At 39.8% G+C, this 17,307-nt stretch overlaps 1 protein-coding gene across 2 annotated transcripts in view; it reads right to left on the bottom strand.

Moving 5' to 3' along the window:
- IMMP1L (inner mitochondrial membrane peptidase subunit 1) overlaps positions 1-17,307 on the bottom strand; it is a 32,217-nt gene that overhangs the window by 2,285 nt on the left and 12,625 nt on the right. For both annotated transcript variants that reach the window (XM_053946052.1, XM_053946051.1), the window contains exons 2-5: positions 15,762-15,894; positions 14,914-15,002; positions 14,200-14,326; positions 2,303-2,413 (exon numbers count right to left, since the gene is read on the bottom strand). In XM_053946052.1, the coding sequence (XP_053802027.1) occupies positions 2,303-2,413; positions 14,200-14,326; positions 14,914-15,002; positions 15,762-15,866 (432 nt within the window). In that variant the 5' untranslated portion in view covers positions 15,867-15,894. The remainder of the gene's footprint in view (positions 1-2,302; positions 2,414-14,199; positions 14,327-14,913; positions 15,003-15,761; positions 15,895-17,307) is intronic.

The raw sequence follows: 17,307 nt of genomic DNA, 5'->3' as shown, positions 1-17,307 counted from the left end.
ACCACAGGTCTAGTTCTGACATGGAGCCTAAATCCAGGGAATGCACAGGATATCCTACCTAGGACAGGACGAAGCATGAGTTCTGTCTAAGTGGGATTCCCAGTGCTTTTACAGAATTTGCAGCTGCTTTGATTTCAGCAGCCCTTTAAGGAATGACCTCGTGTTTGGAGTGGCAGGACAAGAATCAGGTGTTGGTGTTTCTGCAAGGGTTAAAAACTGCTGCACCAACACTGGCTGAGAACCCTCGGTCTGAACTTCAGATAAACACTCATGTTTTGCCAAGAATAGGTTGGCCAAACAAATTCAGCCAGCTAGGTTGGCTAAGCTCACTGTCTTCTGTTATATTTGGGTTTTTTTTGTGTCCATTCCTAAAAAAAGTAACTCAGCACTGAAAGGCACTGTTACATCTGCTTCTCCAAAATCCACTGTAAGACAAAGCCACAAAAACTTCCATTCTGAAGGCAGTAAAACCTGTTGGACAGAAGAGAAGCCAAAGCTGCAGCAGGCTGCATTAAAAGCACTCAGAGGAGTCTCCTGGCCAGTGGCCAGTGGCCAGCCAGCCCCGTGCAGTCTGTATCTGCTGCCCTGCACTGCAGTGTGCAGCAGCAGCACACAGCAGAACATCACTGTGTGCTCATGTGAGGTATCACAAAGAGCCCTACCAGAAACACTCGTTTGAAGAACAAATTCATTTTTGCTTCTGTTAGGCACCATATACTTAAATCTCACAAAAACTTGAATAATCACTCCTCTATGCCACTGTCATTAAACAGCTGCTGTGAAATCTGGTTAAATTATTTTGATTAAGTATCAAGTGATTGCCTAATATTTTTTTTAACAGACAATGTTCTGGAGTCCTAAAGTAGTGCTTCAATATGAATTATCTGTGTGTGAGTTCCACTCATTTTACCGAGTTTACTTAGGGTTCAGTCCTGTCAGTCACTTCATTAAGGTCTTCCAAACACCTTCCTTGTCAGGGCACAATCTGGACACAAAATCTATTGCTGTGACTAATTCTGCCTGTCCATACACACAGCTTCTTGATATATCCAGAATTTGCTAACATTAAAGCAGTAAACAGCAGCAGCTTTTCTATACCTGTGCCTCAGTTTGGAGAAATGCTTTTTTCAGTTGCATTATTACTGCCACATTCCCATTAGAGGAGTGTCAGCAGATGAGCATCCTTTGCCTCTTAGCAGTCAATAATCCAAGCTAAAACTTGGGTCATAAAACCAGCCCTGTGGGAACCAGCATTTTCCCCTCTGGTGTAAGGCAGACAGCAGGAGAAGGGGCAGAGCCCTGAGTAAACACCAGGGAAGAACTCTGAGCCAGGAGGAACAGAGGTCACCCAAAATTTGCCAGTAGGGCTGAGGGGATCGTGTTGTCTGAGGCTTAGAAAGCAATTACTGATTGTGCTCAATAGCTGCAAGGGTTTTTATTTTTTTTTTGAGAAGTCCCAAATTGTGTTAATAAATACTGTAAATTAAGGATATAAGGCTTTGTTAAATTGGAAAGATCTAATCTTCCCTGGGTAATACAGGTGTGCTAAATTATGGGTTTGTGGATGTGCTGAAGTATCTGAAGAAAACGTTTTTTATTGTTCTGAATGCACAACTTTAAATCCAGCTTTCTAAAAGCAGGTGTATAAGTGTGTAATACACACTCCCCTGTTTCTTAGATTAAACTTTTTACGGAGAGGAAATTGTGTTATGTTTCTTCTTTTTGGTAAAAGAGTAAACTATTACTAGTTTACAGATGCTATCAAAAAATAATTCAGTGTGAAATAAAGTTGTAGAATTGTTGAAGCAAAAGGAGAAGAAGCCGTGATGGTTCAGTATAACATTCATTCAAAGCATTTTTTTAATTTAAAAAGCAGCAAGGCCAGGCTACATGTCCAAAGTATGTGTGCAAGTCCTGGAAAAATAATCTTTTCCTCCATTTTGTTTTTTGGACCACAGAGCTGCAACAGTGAAAAACCATTTTGCAGAGAGAATCAAAGTAAGGATGAAATGTCCATCTGTGCAGCAGGGCGTATGTGTGTACATTTGTGGTTTTATCATGTTTGGATTTGCTTGCAAAACAATTCATTCCATTTTCATAGCAGTGACTGCTCAGTGCTGCTCCAAAGTCCTCCCTCCAAAAACCCCGTCACTGTTGATTTATCCTTTTACAGCAGGTGGTGGAGTGTTCATGCTTTCCTTTCCATTGGCTTTGGCCAGGCAGTTGGGGAGGCAAGTTTCAGTGCCTAACTCATTAAAAATGTATTAATGCAGCTATTTTTAGATAGTATAAATTCACATACCTTAAGACAAATGCGTCCTCTTATCAGCCCATAAGGAACGGGTCCGTAGCACCTGGAATCTGTAGAATTCCTGAGATTATCACCTTCTAACCAAACATGTCCTTTAGGCACCTAAAAGCAAGATTGAAATGCAACAAGAAACCAGAACAGAATGGTGTTAAGCACAGTTTGCCTTACAGTGTTTTTCCTGATTTCTGAGCTCTGTATTTCATGACTGTGTAATGAACTAAAATTTATTGAGTCTAGTAAGACCCACTGCCAGATTTAGAGGGATGAGAAGGAGTGCTCCACAGTATCTGTTCTATCATGTGCTCAAAAACCAATGGTTTGCAACAAAAAATCCAAAATGAAGATGCAAGAGGTTAGACCAATGTGACAGGGTCATTAATTTAATAGACTTCAAAAGAGGTCATTAGGATGTTGACTGAAAATCTGCCCTCCTGTCGCAGTAACAGCATGAACAGGGCAGCCACACACTCATCAACATCCTGGGGCCAGCACCAAGGCTAGACCTGTTAGTAGATTCATGATGAACTAACTGGTAATTGATTGTGACATCAATTACGAATAATCTCATCATTTTATCGGAGTAGGCTTGTCAAAGTTCTAATTAAGATCACAGTTCATTCTATGTGCAGGCAGAATCCACAACACATTATATTGCAATAATGATGATCACAAAACAGCAAATCCCTTTTTATAATTTGAAAATTAATGATGGTGACCTTATACTATATGACAAAGACCTTTCATTGCCCATATATATTATGCATTAACTATATTACATACCACAGATTCATGGCATTCACTGGCTGACTCAATGGCAAAATGAGAAATAGCAACATAGCTGTAGTAGTTACCTAAATGAGAGTATGAAGCTTTCACATGTGAAAAAGATGCTCCTGCAAGTCTTAAACTAAGGTATCTGCTTGGAACATACAATACTATTTTGTAATGTTTTCTTAAAAACGTTTCAGGTACAAATAACCTCTCTCAAGTTACCAAATAAAATACTTAATAATTACATTTGTAATTGGGTTTTGTTTCTAAAATTTTAAACCAGGCTAAAAACTTAAATGAAGCAACATATTCTCAATCTAGAGAATATTTAATATGGACTTTAAACATACATTTTTCCAAAACCAAGTATCTACTTGGAACATTACTATGAAGTATCTACTTGGAACATTACTATGAAGTATCTACTTGAAACATTACTATGACCACAATTCAGAGGAAAAAACATATGGAAAGTAACTAAATAAACAAACAAACAATTTCAAGTGAAACTCAAAGTAGGAGCAGCATGAATGTTTTGGAATTGAACTATGCAGACTCTAAACTGTCTGCAGAAGGGAGAGTTCATGGGTAACAAAGTGAAACGCCACTCTAGAGTAAAGGCAGGCTGTAAACCAGTAAGAACAAATGCAGGTGCCCCACTGGAGGAAATTGCAGGTGGTACTTGTAGGTGTCTGGCCAGGTAACACTCCCTGGGAACCTGGGCTTTAATGTGAGGCTCCTGCTCAGCCATGCTGCCACGTGCCTGTCACCAGACCAGCACCCCAGGCTGGCACTCTGCTGCCAGAGCCCCTCTGCTGAGCCGTGGCAAATGTGCCAGCTGTGGATTGAGACACAACAGGTCACTTTGGCAGAATGAAACACACTGCAGAAAGCATCTGTGAGCCTGCCCATCCCTCCCAAGCAGCCCTGTATTTCTGTGGCACCAGGAAAGGTGCTGTAGGTGTGTCAGAGGGCACAAACCTGCCCTCAGCATTTCAGAACCCACACGTGCCCAGCAATGTCTAAGCCCTTTTGAGACCCAGTGGTACCATCCCCTTCCACAGGTATAAAGGATTGCCACCTCCTTTGTCTTTGACTGATCCTCTACTTCAGCCAAGCTCCTCTAGTGCTTGTTCTCCCAGTCCTTCCAGAGAGGAACTCCCTGCTCAGCTTGTCTGTCACCTTTGTTATTTGGAAGGCTGATCAGATTCCTGGCACATGCACCAAAGGGTTTCCTCTGGGAAGGCCAGCTGGTTCCAGCTAGATGACTTTGGTCCTCCCCCTACCCAAGCAGCTTTGCAAACAAAAAAAATAAAACCAACCAGAAGTCAATTTGTACATTTAGAAAGCTTCTATCTAGAGTCAAACAACCTGTGTAGAATATGCATTTTGTGGTTTTGATAGGTCTCTGTTTGAGCATGTGCTGTCACTGCCGTTTTCCTCAAAGATTCCATGGAACACAACCTGTTTAGGATGTCCAGCAGGATAGCTGGATGTTTGTGATCACTTAGTTCAGTGGACCCACCCAAAGCACTGCCTGTGTCCACACTCACACATGAGTTTGCTTCTCATGTGCAAAGAACAGTACAAGGCAGCACCTGACCTTGCTGGTGCAAACTCCAGCACCTTCTGGAATAACGAGTCAGCCACCAAACTGCTGTCACTGTGACAGACTCCCTCAGCAAACACACAAACAGGACAAGCTGGAATTACTATGAGACAGAAAGCAAAGCCATGCTAACATTTCAGTCACTGCAAAAGCATCACTTCTTGCAATGTGCTCCTGTTTCCCTGCCAGCTCCCCGTGTGCTCTTCTGGTTCCTGTGCTTTCTCACTTCTCCCAGTTCACAGGCAGAATGTGATGCTCATCTTTTACTGTGTAAAATAAAGAACCACTCATGACTCAAGTATATCCAAAAGCTTTCCCATATTTCTACCAAGCTCCAAAATGACAAAAAAATTAAATAAATTGCTTTTGCCTGCAATGGCATAAAACTACTTCCAGTACTAGGAATAATTACTTGTCTAGACGAGATGTTCACAGTTTGCATTCCAGGTAGAACATTTGCAGTAAAGCATCTTCCTCCATCCTGAAATTCACCACTTAAGGTAATTTTTGCAGTTCTCCCTGGAAGGTATGAGTGGGCCCTACACCTCTGAATTTAGCATTAAGAGTACTGTCACAATGTGTGATTCATCTAGGGATAATGCACCTTTGTAGGGTGTCTGTCCATCACCTAGGCACTTCACTACAACCTAGAATTAAAGTCAAGCAATAAAAATCACAAGAATTACAGGAAAATGTAAAACCAAATACCAGTGACAGGCCATAATCATTAATTAAAAAAAAAATAACCAAAGTAGTATAAATCCCTTTGAAAAAAAGACCAGTGCCAGAATCCTCCAAGGCTTCATGCACCAAGCCACGTCTACACCACGTTGCTGATCTCAGTGGGATTACTCACAGGGAATTGTCCACCTGGAGTGTCACCCTTTGCAGAGGCAGGACTCAATCTGAAACACTGCAAAGCTCTGCAAGCACAGTAGCTGGGAATGATATTCACCCAAGAAAAAGAATTAACTGTTAAACCCCTGTATTTTTAGTAAGAATGTTTTTTTATTTAAGAATTATTTAAGAATATATTAATTGCAGAGCAATGTGCTGCTGCTGCTGCCAAAAACCCCAAGGCACAGGGAAAGCCACTTGTGTGACAGCTCACAGGGCTGCATTTTGGTATCTACTCTTAGAGAAAGTTAACTGCATCCAAGAAGTGCCACTGAAGTCACAGTTCCCACTACACAGAGAAGGGACACAAACCCACACTGATGAGGGGTAAAAGCACTGCCCTGGGCTGGGCAGCATCTCTGATCTCCCTACAAACAGGCCAGAACTAAAGATGGGAAAGTCTCACACGCCCAGCAGCTGGATTTTCACAGAATGAGTGGGACTCTGCAGAACCAGCAACTCCCCAGCAGTGCAGGCTGCTGTGAAAAGCTGCCTCTGACTGTCTGCAGGCAACTCCCTCTGCCTCAGCAGCCCCTGTGCCCCTGCTCTGTGCAGATTATCCGAGGATTTACCTCCCTTGTTCTCAGGCAGAACCGGTTATCAGCAGTGCTGCTTCAAAGTGTGACAATGAAAGACACCCATCAGACACCCCCTGCTCCCTCCCCAGGCTCTGGACCAGAAGAACAAGACTCTCCTTGGGAACAGCTGAGCTGGAAGCAGAAGTTCATTCTCTTTCACCCCAAATAAACATTTTTCACTCTGACAGACTGGCAAAATTTGCAGAGCTGTTGGACTTTAATCAGTGGTGCAGTTAAAGTGGCAGAACTGAAGTACAGGGCAGGTATTTGATGCATACTCACCAGCATAAAACATTAATTTACTTAAAGGGGGGGAATCATCAAATAATTATATTCTTTTGGTCTCTTTACATGATGCCAAACTTTTTTCTTTGATTACTCAATTATGTTCAAACCCAAGAGATAAGAACCCTGTCCTGCATTAAGTGACACATTAGGAAACTCATGTATTGCAAATAAAGCTAACAGACTAAATTATCTGCCTCAAAAATACCCCCAAACCTAACTAACTGAAAACAGGCTTCTGTGGTTTGGGGTCTTTGTTTTGAGAGAGTTTTTGCTAGTGATTTTAGGGGACTTATAAACATGAATGTCTTGCAATCTCAAAAAACATCAGCACACACAATCAGCTGGGAGTAGATGTTTGAACTTTTGTAAGGTCACAGGTATTCACATCACCTCCAGCAATAGCAAAGTTTCAAACTTAAGAAGAACTTTAAATAATTCCCATCTTTTCAGTTCAGAGGCTTCCTTCTTGAGCTATGATAAGAACTAATCTCAGTGCTGGACAAAAGAATAAAGTCTGCAAGTTCTCATCTATCCCTACTAAGGTCTATTTAAGTGCCTCCTACTTTGGTACAAGCAACAAATGTAATTGCTTCATGGCCTGCGGGTGTTCATTTAACAAAAGGAGCCTTTGTGAATAAACCACAGGTGTTACCTTTCTTGATTAAAGTGAAATATGATGAAAGATTCTACAATATCAAATGACAAATTTACTAAATACTGATTAAATTGCCTTATTTAAGTAAATTGCATCTAGTTAGGATAAAATATACACCACAGAAATGCAGGAGTTTGTTTTATCACTCTATACTTAAAGTCTCACATAACTACTCCTTAATCCTTTATTTATTAATTCAGAACCAAGACTGAATAATGCTTTACAAATACTTTTTTTAATGATCCAGTTGCTCCAGGCACTGTTTCTGTAGGTTTATCATAAATGTTGTTCATATTAAGGCTGCCATCTGTATAAAACCCAACCACATTAATTAGCTCAATTTTTTCAGAATCAGGGTAAGCATTTCTATTTACTTTTTTGTGCTGAAAAAGCTATGAAATGGTAGCAACCACACTGGAATAGCAGATGTTAAATCAATATCTTCTGTGTATCCTTAAAAGGCTGAATTACCTGGAATTTAATATTTCTTAATGTAATAGAATGAATTTACCTTAAATTTATAGGTACTTCCAAAGAGTTTAGCATTTTCCCTCCACTTGCTGAACAGTTTAAGCTGCTTATGAATAAGATATGATGTACTTGACCCAGTTTGTTTAAATGCACATATTAAAAAGAAGACATTATGATGATGGTCCAGGTTGGTATTAGAGAAGATGACAGTGAAACACTAATGTGTTTTTTAATACAGAAAATCAAATTCATTGTGATTACATATTTCTATTATTAATTCATTCTCTGTACTACGACATTTGTAATTTTAATAGAAGATTCATAAAAAGATAAGATATGAAGATTTGCCTAAGTTTTGAAATCAAATATTAATCAATATTAAAATCACATAACCTCCAGTGTTAACTCACACACCACAGGGGAACTAAGGAATATTAGCATAGGCTTGAATTTCTAAGACATTTTAAGACATTTTTCTCTACCATGAAAGCACAGCAGTTGGGTGTTGCTCTGTAACAAAAGTGTGGGTAAGCTGTTACAGTGACTTGTCAGAGCACTCACTGGTTATTTCAATGTTTGGGGTTTCATCACTGCTGCTCCTAAACTTTGTGTAATGTAGGAGTAACTGCTGCTGTCCTGGGCTTGACTGCGTGGAACTTAAAAGGTTTGATCACTACACTCTTGGCTTAATAGGAGAGGTTTCCACATCAGAGATGTCTATGCCAGTCAAATGAGAAAAATATCTGATTTCTCTCAGTATCGCTTTTTACCTGTTCCAAAAGTTTTCAACTGCGTTAATTCAAACACTTGCATGCATTGTTCATTGCTGTAAATATTTAATGCTGAGTTCTAGATCATATTGTTAAATACACAGATCTCAATCAGCTGGAAAAGCTATGTGTCTCATTTCTAAAGCCTCTAGCTGCTACCCTAAATTTAAATTATGAATAATCTTTCCTTTTCTAAAACTGTTATCAGTTAAAATTAAAACTAACTGGTTCATGTTCTTAGGCCAAAACTTCCAGACCCAAATCTCCTAGCTACATTTGGAAACTCCTGAACAAAAATTCAGAATATGCCTGTGATTCATCTGTCCAGACTCTTATTAGCCTTAGATTTATTAAACAGAAGTGTTTTAGAAGAAAGTACTGATTACAAATCCATCAAAGATTACTTAACAGTTTGCAGAGACCTTTCTGACAGCAATGATTAAGAAGGGTTGGATTTTCTTCTCCAGGTAACAGATGATGTAACAGGGTCACCCAAAAGTGTAAGTCTGAGAACACAAAACCCTGTGGGTGCAGACCCAGCTGGAACTGGTTCTAACACAGAACCCATCAGCATCACTGGTGTGCCCTGTGCTCACACATCTGCAGTTCAGCCTGGGAGAGCAGGGGCTGATAAATAATATCATCAGGGCTAAGGAATCCTGTCTGCCAGCTCCATCAGGAGGGACCTGAATCTCTCCTGCACAGCTGCTACAGTCAGAATAAATCCTGTGCTCAGAAACTTTCATTGAGTCCCAAGTAGTTGGTTTCACCATCCTGAGCAGATTCCCAGAAGTTAATACTGAACTTTGAGCAGAGGAATAACAGCATCATAAAATGTAGCTACCTCTGTGTTCTTGAAGCATCACGAAACCAAAACTGCAAAGGTACAAAGACCAAGCCACTTGAGCAGAAGAAACCCTGGCAATATTGGAAATTAGACTGATAAAATCTTTGTGTTTCTTTTCCCTTGAACAATTTGGTTTTGACAAATCAGAATTTTGATTTAAAATAACTTCTCAGGAAGTTCAAGGTAAGCATGAGTCATGAACTCTCTGTACTGGTTTCTGTACTCTCTCTGTGCTCACTGGTTTCCTTCCTCCAGCCCATTCTGCAAGCCAACAAATAGGCCACATTAACTCTCCTCTCCCACCAGACATTCAGCACAGCTGCTGGTTAGAATTATGGCATGACTTTCTCTCAAACCTCTGGAACACTTAGAGCTAAGGAGGAGCAAGAAAATACCTTACTCATTTTCCATATCAGCAACTACTGAAACTTACTCAGTGAACTACTAAACCATGAGTGTGAACATTAAGATACTTAGACCAAAGGGAAAAGAAGTGATGTTTCAATTAGGTTTATTTTTAATTGCTATTTAGGATATCTTAAAATGACTATCCAGTAGTGCACTGAAATATCAAACCACTTCTCAGCGTCTTGCAGGGTGCATTCAAACGCTGTGATTACGATTCTGTGCCATTTGCCTTGACATTATGTTACTCCTAGTGCCCACATCTTCTCACTGCATTTGCCAAGACCTGCTGGAGAGTTACCAGCACTGTGCAAACACAGCGAGGTGCATTATCCTGGGAATTCTGTTGGCTCTGGAGCTCCCACAGGATGAGGAGATGCCATCTCGCTGCAGCACAAGGCAAACACTCCCCCAGCAGCCAGGCTGGCAGCATTAGTGGGAGCTGATTGATCACCAGCACGGTGTTGCTGAGATATGGATTTGTAGCTCAGCTTTTTATCACCGGGACTCGCACGGGGCAGTTCCTTATTTACAGACTCTGCCTCTATTAAGTGACATTATTAGGGACTACTTTTGTTTAAGTGCCACGAAGGCTCAGCATATTGGTGGTTTATGACATACAAGCTGTTTGATTCTGATGGGTTAGCCCCTCACTTTTTCACATTGTAAATAGGACCTGCAGGATAAGAACATATGGTAAGTAAAGAAATTAAAGCTAAAGTAAATGGCATTAAAACAAATTCAAATAGAGCAGTAAGATACTCAATCGGAATTATAAACCGGTATTAAGACTTTTTTAAACAGGAAATAAAAGCCTGAATATGAAAAATAACCTTTCCGCTGGTTTGTTTGTTTTTTTTTTTATTTTATTTTAAGGACCATTTCAGGGGATTACTGTGATTAATTTCCTTATTAATCCTCATTAATCCCTATATAGTCAAATTAATAAAATAGGATATCTCTTAATAAGTGGAACTAGTTCTGAATACAGCATTAGTTGTTCACCTTTTTAACTTCTGGGTTCCTACCACATTGCCTCTGATACAGAAAAAATACATTATGCATTCTTAAATGTCTATTACAGCAAATACACTTGTTTCTATTTACAAATGTACATTTAGCACAAAACCAAAAAAGAGCCCTGCAAAAGTGCCAGCCTAATGCTCACATTCCAGACCAGATATCAACAAAAGGAAAACTACCTTTTCCTAACTTTGTAATACTATAGCAGCTTATTCAAAAAAGGAATTTCATTATACTTTCATGTAAATAGGAAGATTTCCCTAATTATTGTTCTACAGATAAACTCCAATTGTATGTACTTAAATTGTCATTTCAGCACATGCCTAATTTATGCCACTCAGTTTTATATGTGGCATTAGTTCCATCAGCCTGTAATCCAACTCCACCAGACAGGTTTTTGATACAGCTTTAGCTTTAGTGCACTCTGACAAAAATAATTTTCTCTTATGATGTCTTCCTTCAGTTAAATAGAGCAGCAAGAGTATTTTAACTGCCACTGCCATCGTGCATTTCTACTCACTGATATACCTATTTTCAGAACAACTTATTTATGATTTTCAGCTTATGTATGATTTTTTTGTTTGTTTGTTTCTTTTCTTTATAGCTTGGAAGGTTGGTTTGTTGTGTTTGGATTTCTTTTTTAATCTACAGGTTGTTTGCAGCAATAATGTATCTCATCTGTGTAATTTTACAGAGAGCAAATTGTAAACAGAGTTCTCCATTCTCCTACCTACACACAAAGGCATCCTGAGAAATATATTCATGAATGAACCAGCACCTCAAGTAGGATCTGATTTTAGCATTCTCTTAGGCTTCAGGGTAAGAACTGTGTGTGACAATGCTTCTAAGAAATCCCTAAATTCTAAAAAATCCCTAACGTCAATGCTGTAAAATATGCCAACACTACCACTGACACAGTCAATACACACTAAGAACAATTCCTACTAATGTGACTCTAAGGATTCTCCTTTTAGGGCAAATCTAAAGCAGGTGCTTGCAGGTAATTTCACCTCAGCTGTATGGCCATTACTCTGCCATCTCCAGGAACTGGCTAGCTCAGAAAACCTATCCTCTAGTTGGCAAGCAGCAGCACAGACTGAAGCAGGGGTCTGAGCTGCCTAATTTGGCAATATTGCTGGCATCTGATATTCCCATTTACTGTGTAAGTCTGCAACATGACAGAAACTTCCCAAAATAGGAGACAAGCCCTCAAGGAAAGCTGAGCAGTTTGCTATAAAAAAACAAAGACTGCTCTGACCTTACACACTTCGGAGTCACAGCATTCACACACCACTCAGATTTCCTGCTTGAAAAAAGGCAGCTAGTAGGCAAATATAAAGTGCAAAACTCATGACACTTTCCAGGCTTTGCTCACTTCAGGAGTGGAACCTTCCCCTGGCAGACAGACCCTTCAGCAGCACCCCTGGCCATTTGGAACCTCAGCCCAGGCCTTTCCTCAGTTTGGACAATCTTTTTTTTTTCAAAAACCTACCTCAGGCAAGTATCAACAAAACAGCCAGTTCTCTCTACATCTGCTGCCATTATTTGCTGAGAGGAATTCTGTGTTTGAGTTAAAAGTGCATAGCACAGTGATTCACTAAAAGAAGGAATTTGATTAGGCAATTGCCTAAACATAAACACATAACACGTTTCCCCTCCCCAACAATTTGCTCAGTGAGTAATCCAGCCTCAGTTATGAACATAAAGTACAGATATCCACGTTGGGAATTTACTCTTCTGTAAAGGAAGTGTCTCCTGAACAGATGGAAAGACCTACCTCTTTACCAAGCACTAAAGGTAGAAGGAAAACAGGTATCAGGCACAAGAGCACTTCCATTTAGATAATTTCTCCTCCTAGATACAATTTATGGTGTAAGAATTACAAAGGCTTGTCACTTCATTGTATTTCCACACATTAGCCTTTATGAAAACAGGAAATGGACTCTGCATTCCCCATCTGCTCTTGTTCCTCATATTTTAAATTAAAACTGGAGACAAGAAATCCTGCACTAGGGCAGAAATTATTCTGCTGAATATTCACTTGGTCACTTCAGTGTTTCCAGAAAAGCTGATAGCCTGTTTTAAGTACAAATCTTTCCAGAACTTCCTTTTCAAGACTAAGACAAGTGAGGAAAAAGATGCTCAGAGAAATTCTGTTTGTGTTTTCTGTCAGTGTACACAGAATTCAAGTTGGTCTCCTCTGGGAAATGTGTATTCCATCACAATTATGAGCTCCACCAGAGCTAGAGGATTCCTTCAACTTGGTGAGAAAAGTGGGTTTGTGTTCTTTGGGGTTTTTGGTAGGTTTTCCCTTGGTTAAACGGTTAACACAATTTGATTTGTGAAAAACTAAATGTTTTGTCCTCCCCTTCAAAATGTAACAGAGAATGAGCTCCTTCTGTATGCCCACGAGTGAGCAAGCTCTAAGAACAGCAGCTCCAGTGGCTCTGGCATTACAGCAGATGTGCAGCTTAGAGGCAGGAGCCCAAGGTGTCTTGCCTCAGCCCTGGAGTGAAAGAAACAAATTGAAACCCTCAGGGAAGGGGACGACTCACATCCTTACTTCCTGGTGCTAAACAAACCGTTGACAAGAATTTTTGCTTTTAGTAAAGACAAACTCCACTTCAGCTGCTCAATACAAATGGAGCAATGGTACCTGGAGGCTCCCTGGTGGAGGTGGCTGCCTTTATGGAAGCTAAACTCTTACAGGATTTATGTGTCACAAACTGTAAGGAGTGCTCCAGAAAATTCTCCACCTTCACAGCACAGGACTTCAGCCACATGCTCATTCTTCTTATTCTGAGGATGGAGTGGATATGAAAGGGCAAAATCACAGCTTTGTTTAAAGATTCAAAACGCCTGGGAATATCTGATGGCTCCACAAGTGCTGAACAGTGGTAACAGTCAAACACGCTTCTGGGACAAGGAAAAAACCTACATTCCTCTGTGATCATCATTCCTGAGGATTTTTCTCATGATAGCCTACAAAAAGAAGTTGCTAAAAACATTTTGTCACTGATCTTCCCAAACTTCTGTGAGGTCTATCTGCATAAGGACAAATGAACATTGAGATTATTTTTCCCTTTTCATTGCCTCACCTGACCTTTTGGCCAAGTTAGGAAAACTTCTACTTTTCCAACCATACTGAGGAACATTAAAATATTGCCACATTGAAATAGAGATACACTAAAGTATAATTTTGAAAGAAAAATTTGAAAGAAAAAAAAGAGTCAAATATTCACTTCTTAGTGTTTAAAATACAGGAGCAGTTTTGCCTGAACACCAAGCACCTGCATCTGTCATCTGTACTGCACTTTATACAGAGAATTTCAGAGTATTCTCCCAAAGGAATATTATCTGTCTACAGCTCCTACAGAAACAAAAGGCAGAGAAAGACATCTTGGCATAGATAGTCTAAAAGTACAACATTTTACTGTACATATTCAAGAATAATAATTTATTAATGTCATAATTTATGATTTATTATGATCCTCAAATATTGCAAACCTTTTAGAGACCACCAGGCCTACTTAAGTAATCATTAATTTACATAGTAAGAAAGTCTAATACTTACATAGCTGTGACTCTTAAGGAAATCTGAAGGGTTGCTTGTGCAGACTTTATCCCCTTCCAAGCCAATTACTCTTTTACAGATATTTGATTTGGGGTCATTTGGGCTTTTCACAATTACAATATCTCCTCTGAGAGGAAAAAAACAAACAAAAACAAACAGAAGAACTCTCATTACAAACTATTTGGCTGAGTACATGAGCATCCATGTATCTACTCCAAAAATATTCACACACATTAAAGAAAGTCCATTGTGCTGAAAATTCTTGTGTACAATTTTGGTTTTCTTCAGTTTTACTCAGGTGTAATTTCACAGAGTTTTAAAAGCTGAGTGAATTTTTGTTATTGAGATGATTTATGAAACATTAAAGACTACAACCTGAGAATAGTAATACCCATAGTTGGTTTTCAAGACCAAACTGCTTAGAGAAGAAGTTACATTCACTCAGTAGAATCATTAAGGGGGAGGAAAAAAAGGGATTTTTTTTTTTCTATTTTTTGGCCAAAGCTGTGAAAGTGACAACAGACTAAATCCAAACTGAATTTTGACAAGTTGTTCACTGGGCTGTTTGTGCTGATAACTTTTAACATCCTTTAGACACAATGAAAAACTGGAAGTTAGAAGCAGAAAAATGCACTAAAAATAAAGGTCAGGATGTGGTTACTGACAAGCCCTGGCAAAGAGAATGTCAGATGTGGTCTCAAGAGAGGAGCGTACTTTCGAATGCAATAAAAGTGGCGGCTGAGGCTCTCCGAAAAGACAATATCAGAGTTCTGAATGGTTGGTTCCATGGAAGGTCCAGAACACTGCAAATTCAAAAGAAAGGAGAAAAAAAAATTACTATTTCAAACTGCTTTATCTAAAATAAACTTGTATTCAAATGATATGCTAATAAATTAGAAAAGGTGGAATGTAGAGAACTAAAAGTGAGCTCCTCCAAGGAATGTGTGATGCATTTAAAAGCTGAGGGGAGCCTCTAGAGCACCTCTAACTCTGTTACAGCTCCATATTTCCTTGGGATTGGTCCTGAACTGCTCTAGGTGCTACAGGCCCTTATGGATTCCTTCAGCACTGCATCGCCAAGAAATCTTTAGGAGCAGTGCCCAAAGCCATACCAGCTTACCCCCTTCTCTTCTCTGTGACACAGAATCATCACAGAAGCTGCAGGAGCAGCTCACAGCCAAGCTCCCCCATGCCCAGCAGCGGTATCTGCCAGGTTAAGGACCTGGGGAGGAGGGGCAAGGAGCATAAAACACCCAGAAATTTGGTGTAAAACAAAGGCATTTCCTATTGATGATTCCAGTCTTTCTTAAAGGATGGACTCTGCCAAAGGCTCTTAATCAGAGTTTCCCATTTACTTCAGTGATGCCTCAAGCAATCACACATCAGAAAACATGAATGCCTAAAGTACAAATAATTGTCACAAAGGCTGGGCCTGCTTCCCATAAATTGTGTTCAATGCTTCGAGGAAAATTAACAAACCTGAAATATTGGCATCATCACATAGAAAAATGTCAGTATTACAGTTCTATCTCCTTTTAAATGTCAGGAAAATGAAGAGTTACCACAACAATTCCTCCAAGGTACTCAAAGGCACAGTGTGCTATGCAGCCATATTGCACCGTGTACCCCAGAAATCGGAAGGTTTTTCCTAGGGCATGGCGAAGCATCCTACAGTGGTTCGGTGCCCAGCTGGCTCTACAGCAAAACAGAAGAGGGTCATTCATTGGAGAACAAGCAATCCAACGTTTACAAACCCATCTTTTGTGTGTAACAGGTGGATTAAAAAAAAAAAAAAAAACAGCAGTGCAATGAAACCAACAAATAATCAGATAGACCTGAAGAGGTGGATATAGAAATAAGGCATCAGCTCTTTCTGTTCTCAGCTGCAGCACAGTGCTGTAACTTCTGCAGCTGTAAACATCTTCTGACCCCCTTCCCCAAGTATTCAAGTCCAACTCTGATCCAGTTCCTGCAATGCTAATCTAAATAAAATGTTTCCTTATCAAAATTTGGTGGTTACACTTAAAGAAGTGGAAAACATACTGAAGTAATTGAAGCAAGCTCTACATTCTGCAAAAAACCTGTTCCCCTTAAACTCAGTGTTGCCTTATCATGAACTGAAACCACTGCAAGAGTTCCCTCTTTTACTAAGATGGGTCATTAGAGTTTGCTGAGCAAATACAGTATGTTGAAAGAAAAAAAAAAAAAAAATGCTGTGTAAAATGTGGCCACTTAAAATGAAATAAAGACAACTTCTTCTACATTTCATTGCATTTCACTAATTAAAGATAAGAATTTACAAGTGCATGGCTTTATTTTCACAACTCTCACTAGAATTTAATGGGAGTTTTACCTGACTATATTCAAAAGACAACCATTATTGGGAGCAAATATTCTCTAACAAGTTCATTTCCTTGTTCCAAAAGAGACATACTTTTTAATCTACACAAACTTCTCTGCACTGGAACAGCTTAAACCAAGCTGTGATTCATCATTCACATTCACATTCAACCTGATCATTTTCGCAGTAATAACCCAAAACACCATGGAAAAGAGAAAAGTCTTGAATTGTGTCTGGCAGATGCAGCACCCAGCACGCTGCAGGACACACTGCAGGACCTGGAGCAGCTCCCCTGGAAGGGGAATGCACTTTCAGCAGAATCCATTCTGGCAAGGCAGAGAAGTGGTTGGTTCTTCTCAATTCAGTGCACCCAAAAAGCACCAACCAATGCCTTACTCTTAGGCCAGACACACTGAGAGCCCAGAAATGTGAGACAGGTCACAAAAGGAAGGTGGAGGCACGGCACATGAATCTGAGTTGCAGAAGTAGGTGAATGCCCAACCATGTTTGGAGAGAAGTCCATCACCAATCCTTCTTAACAGCACCTGCTAGAAAGGAGCCTCACGCTGCTTCTCAGTTCAGGGAAAAAGGAAAATACTGCACAGGCATCCTCTATTTTTGCTCCATGCTATTCAGAAACCTTATATTAACATATGAAGGTAGTAGAGAATTTAGGCACCTGTGGGTATTGCAGGTAGAAAGGCATTTACAAACAATGCATTACAATGCCCAGAGTACACAGATCAAATTGGGACAAATAAAGAGTA

This window comes from Vidua chalybeata, chromosome 6 (assembly GCF_026979565.1).
Source record: "Vidua chalybeata isolate OUT-0048 chromosome 6, bVidCha1 merged haplotype, whole genome shotgun sequence".
NCBI lineage: Eukaryota > Metazoa > Chordata > Aves > Passeriformes > Viduidae > Vidua > Vidua chalybeata.
This window is presented reverse-complemented; position numbering and strand designations above follow the sequence as displayed.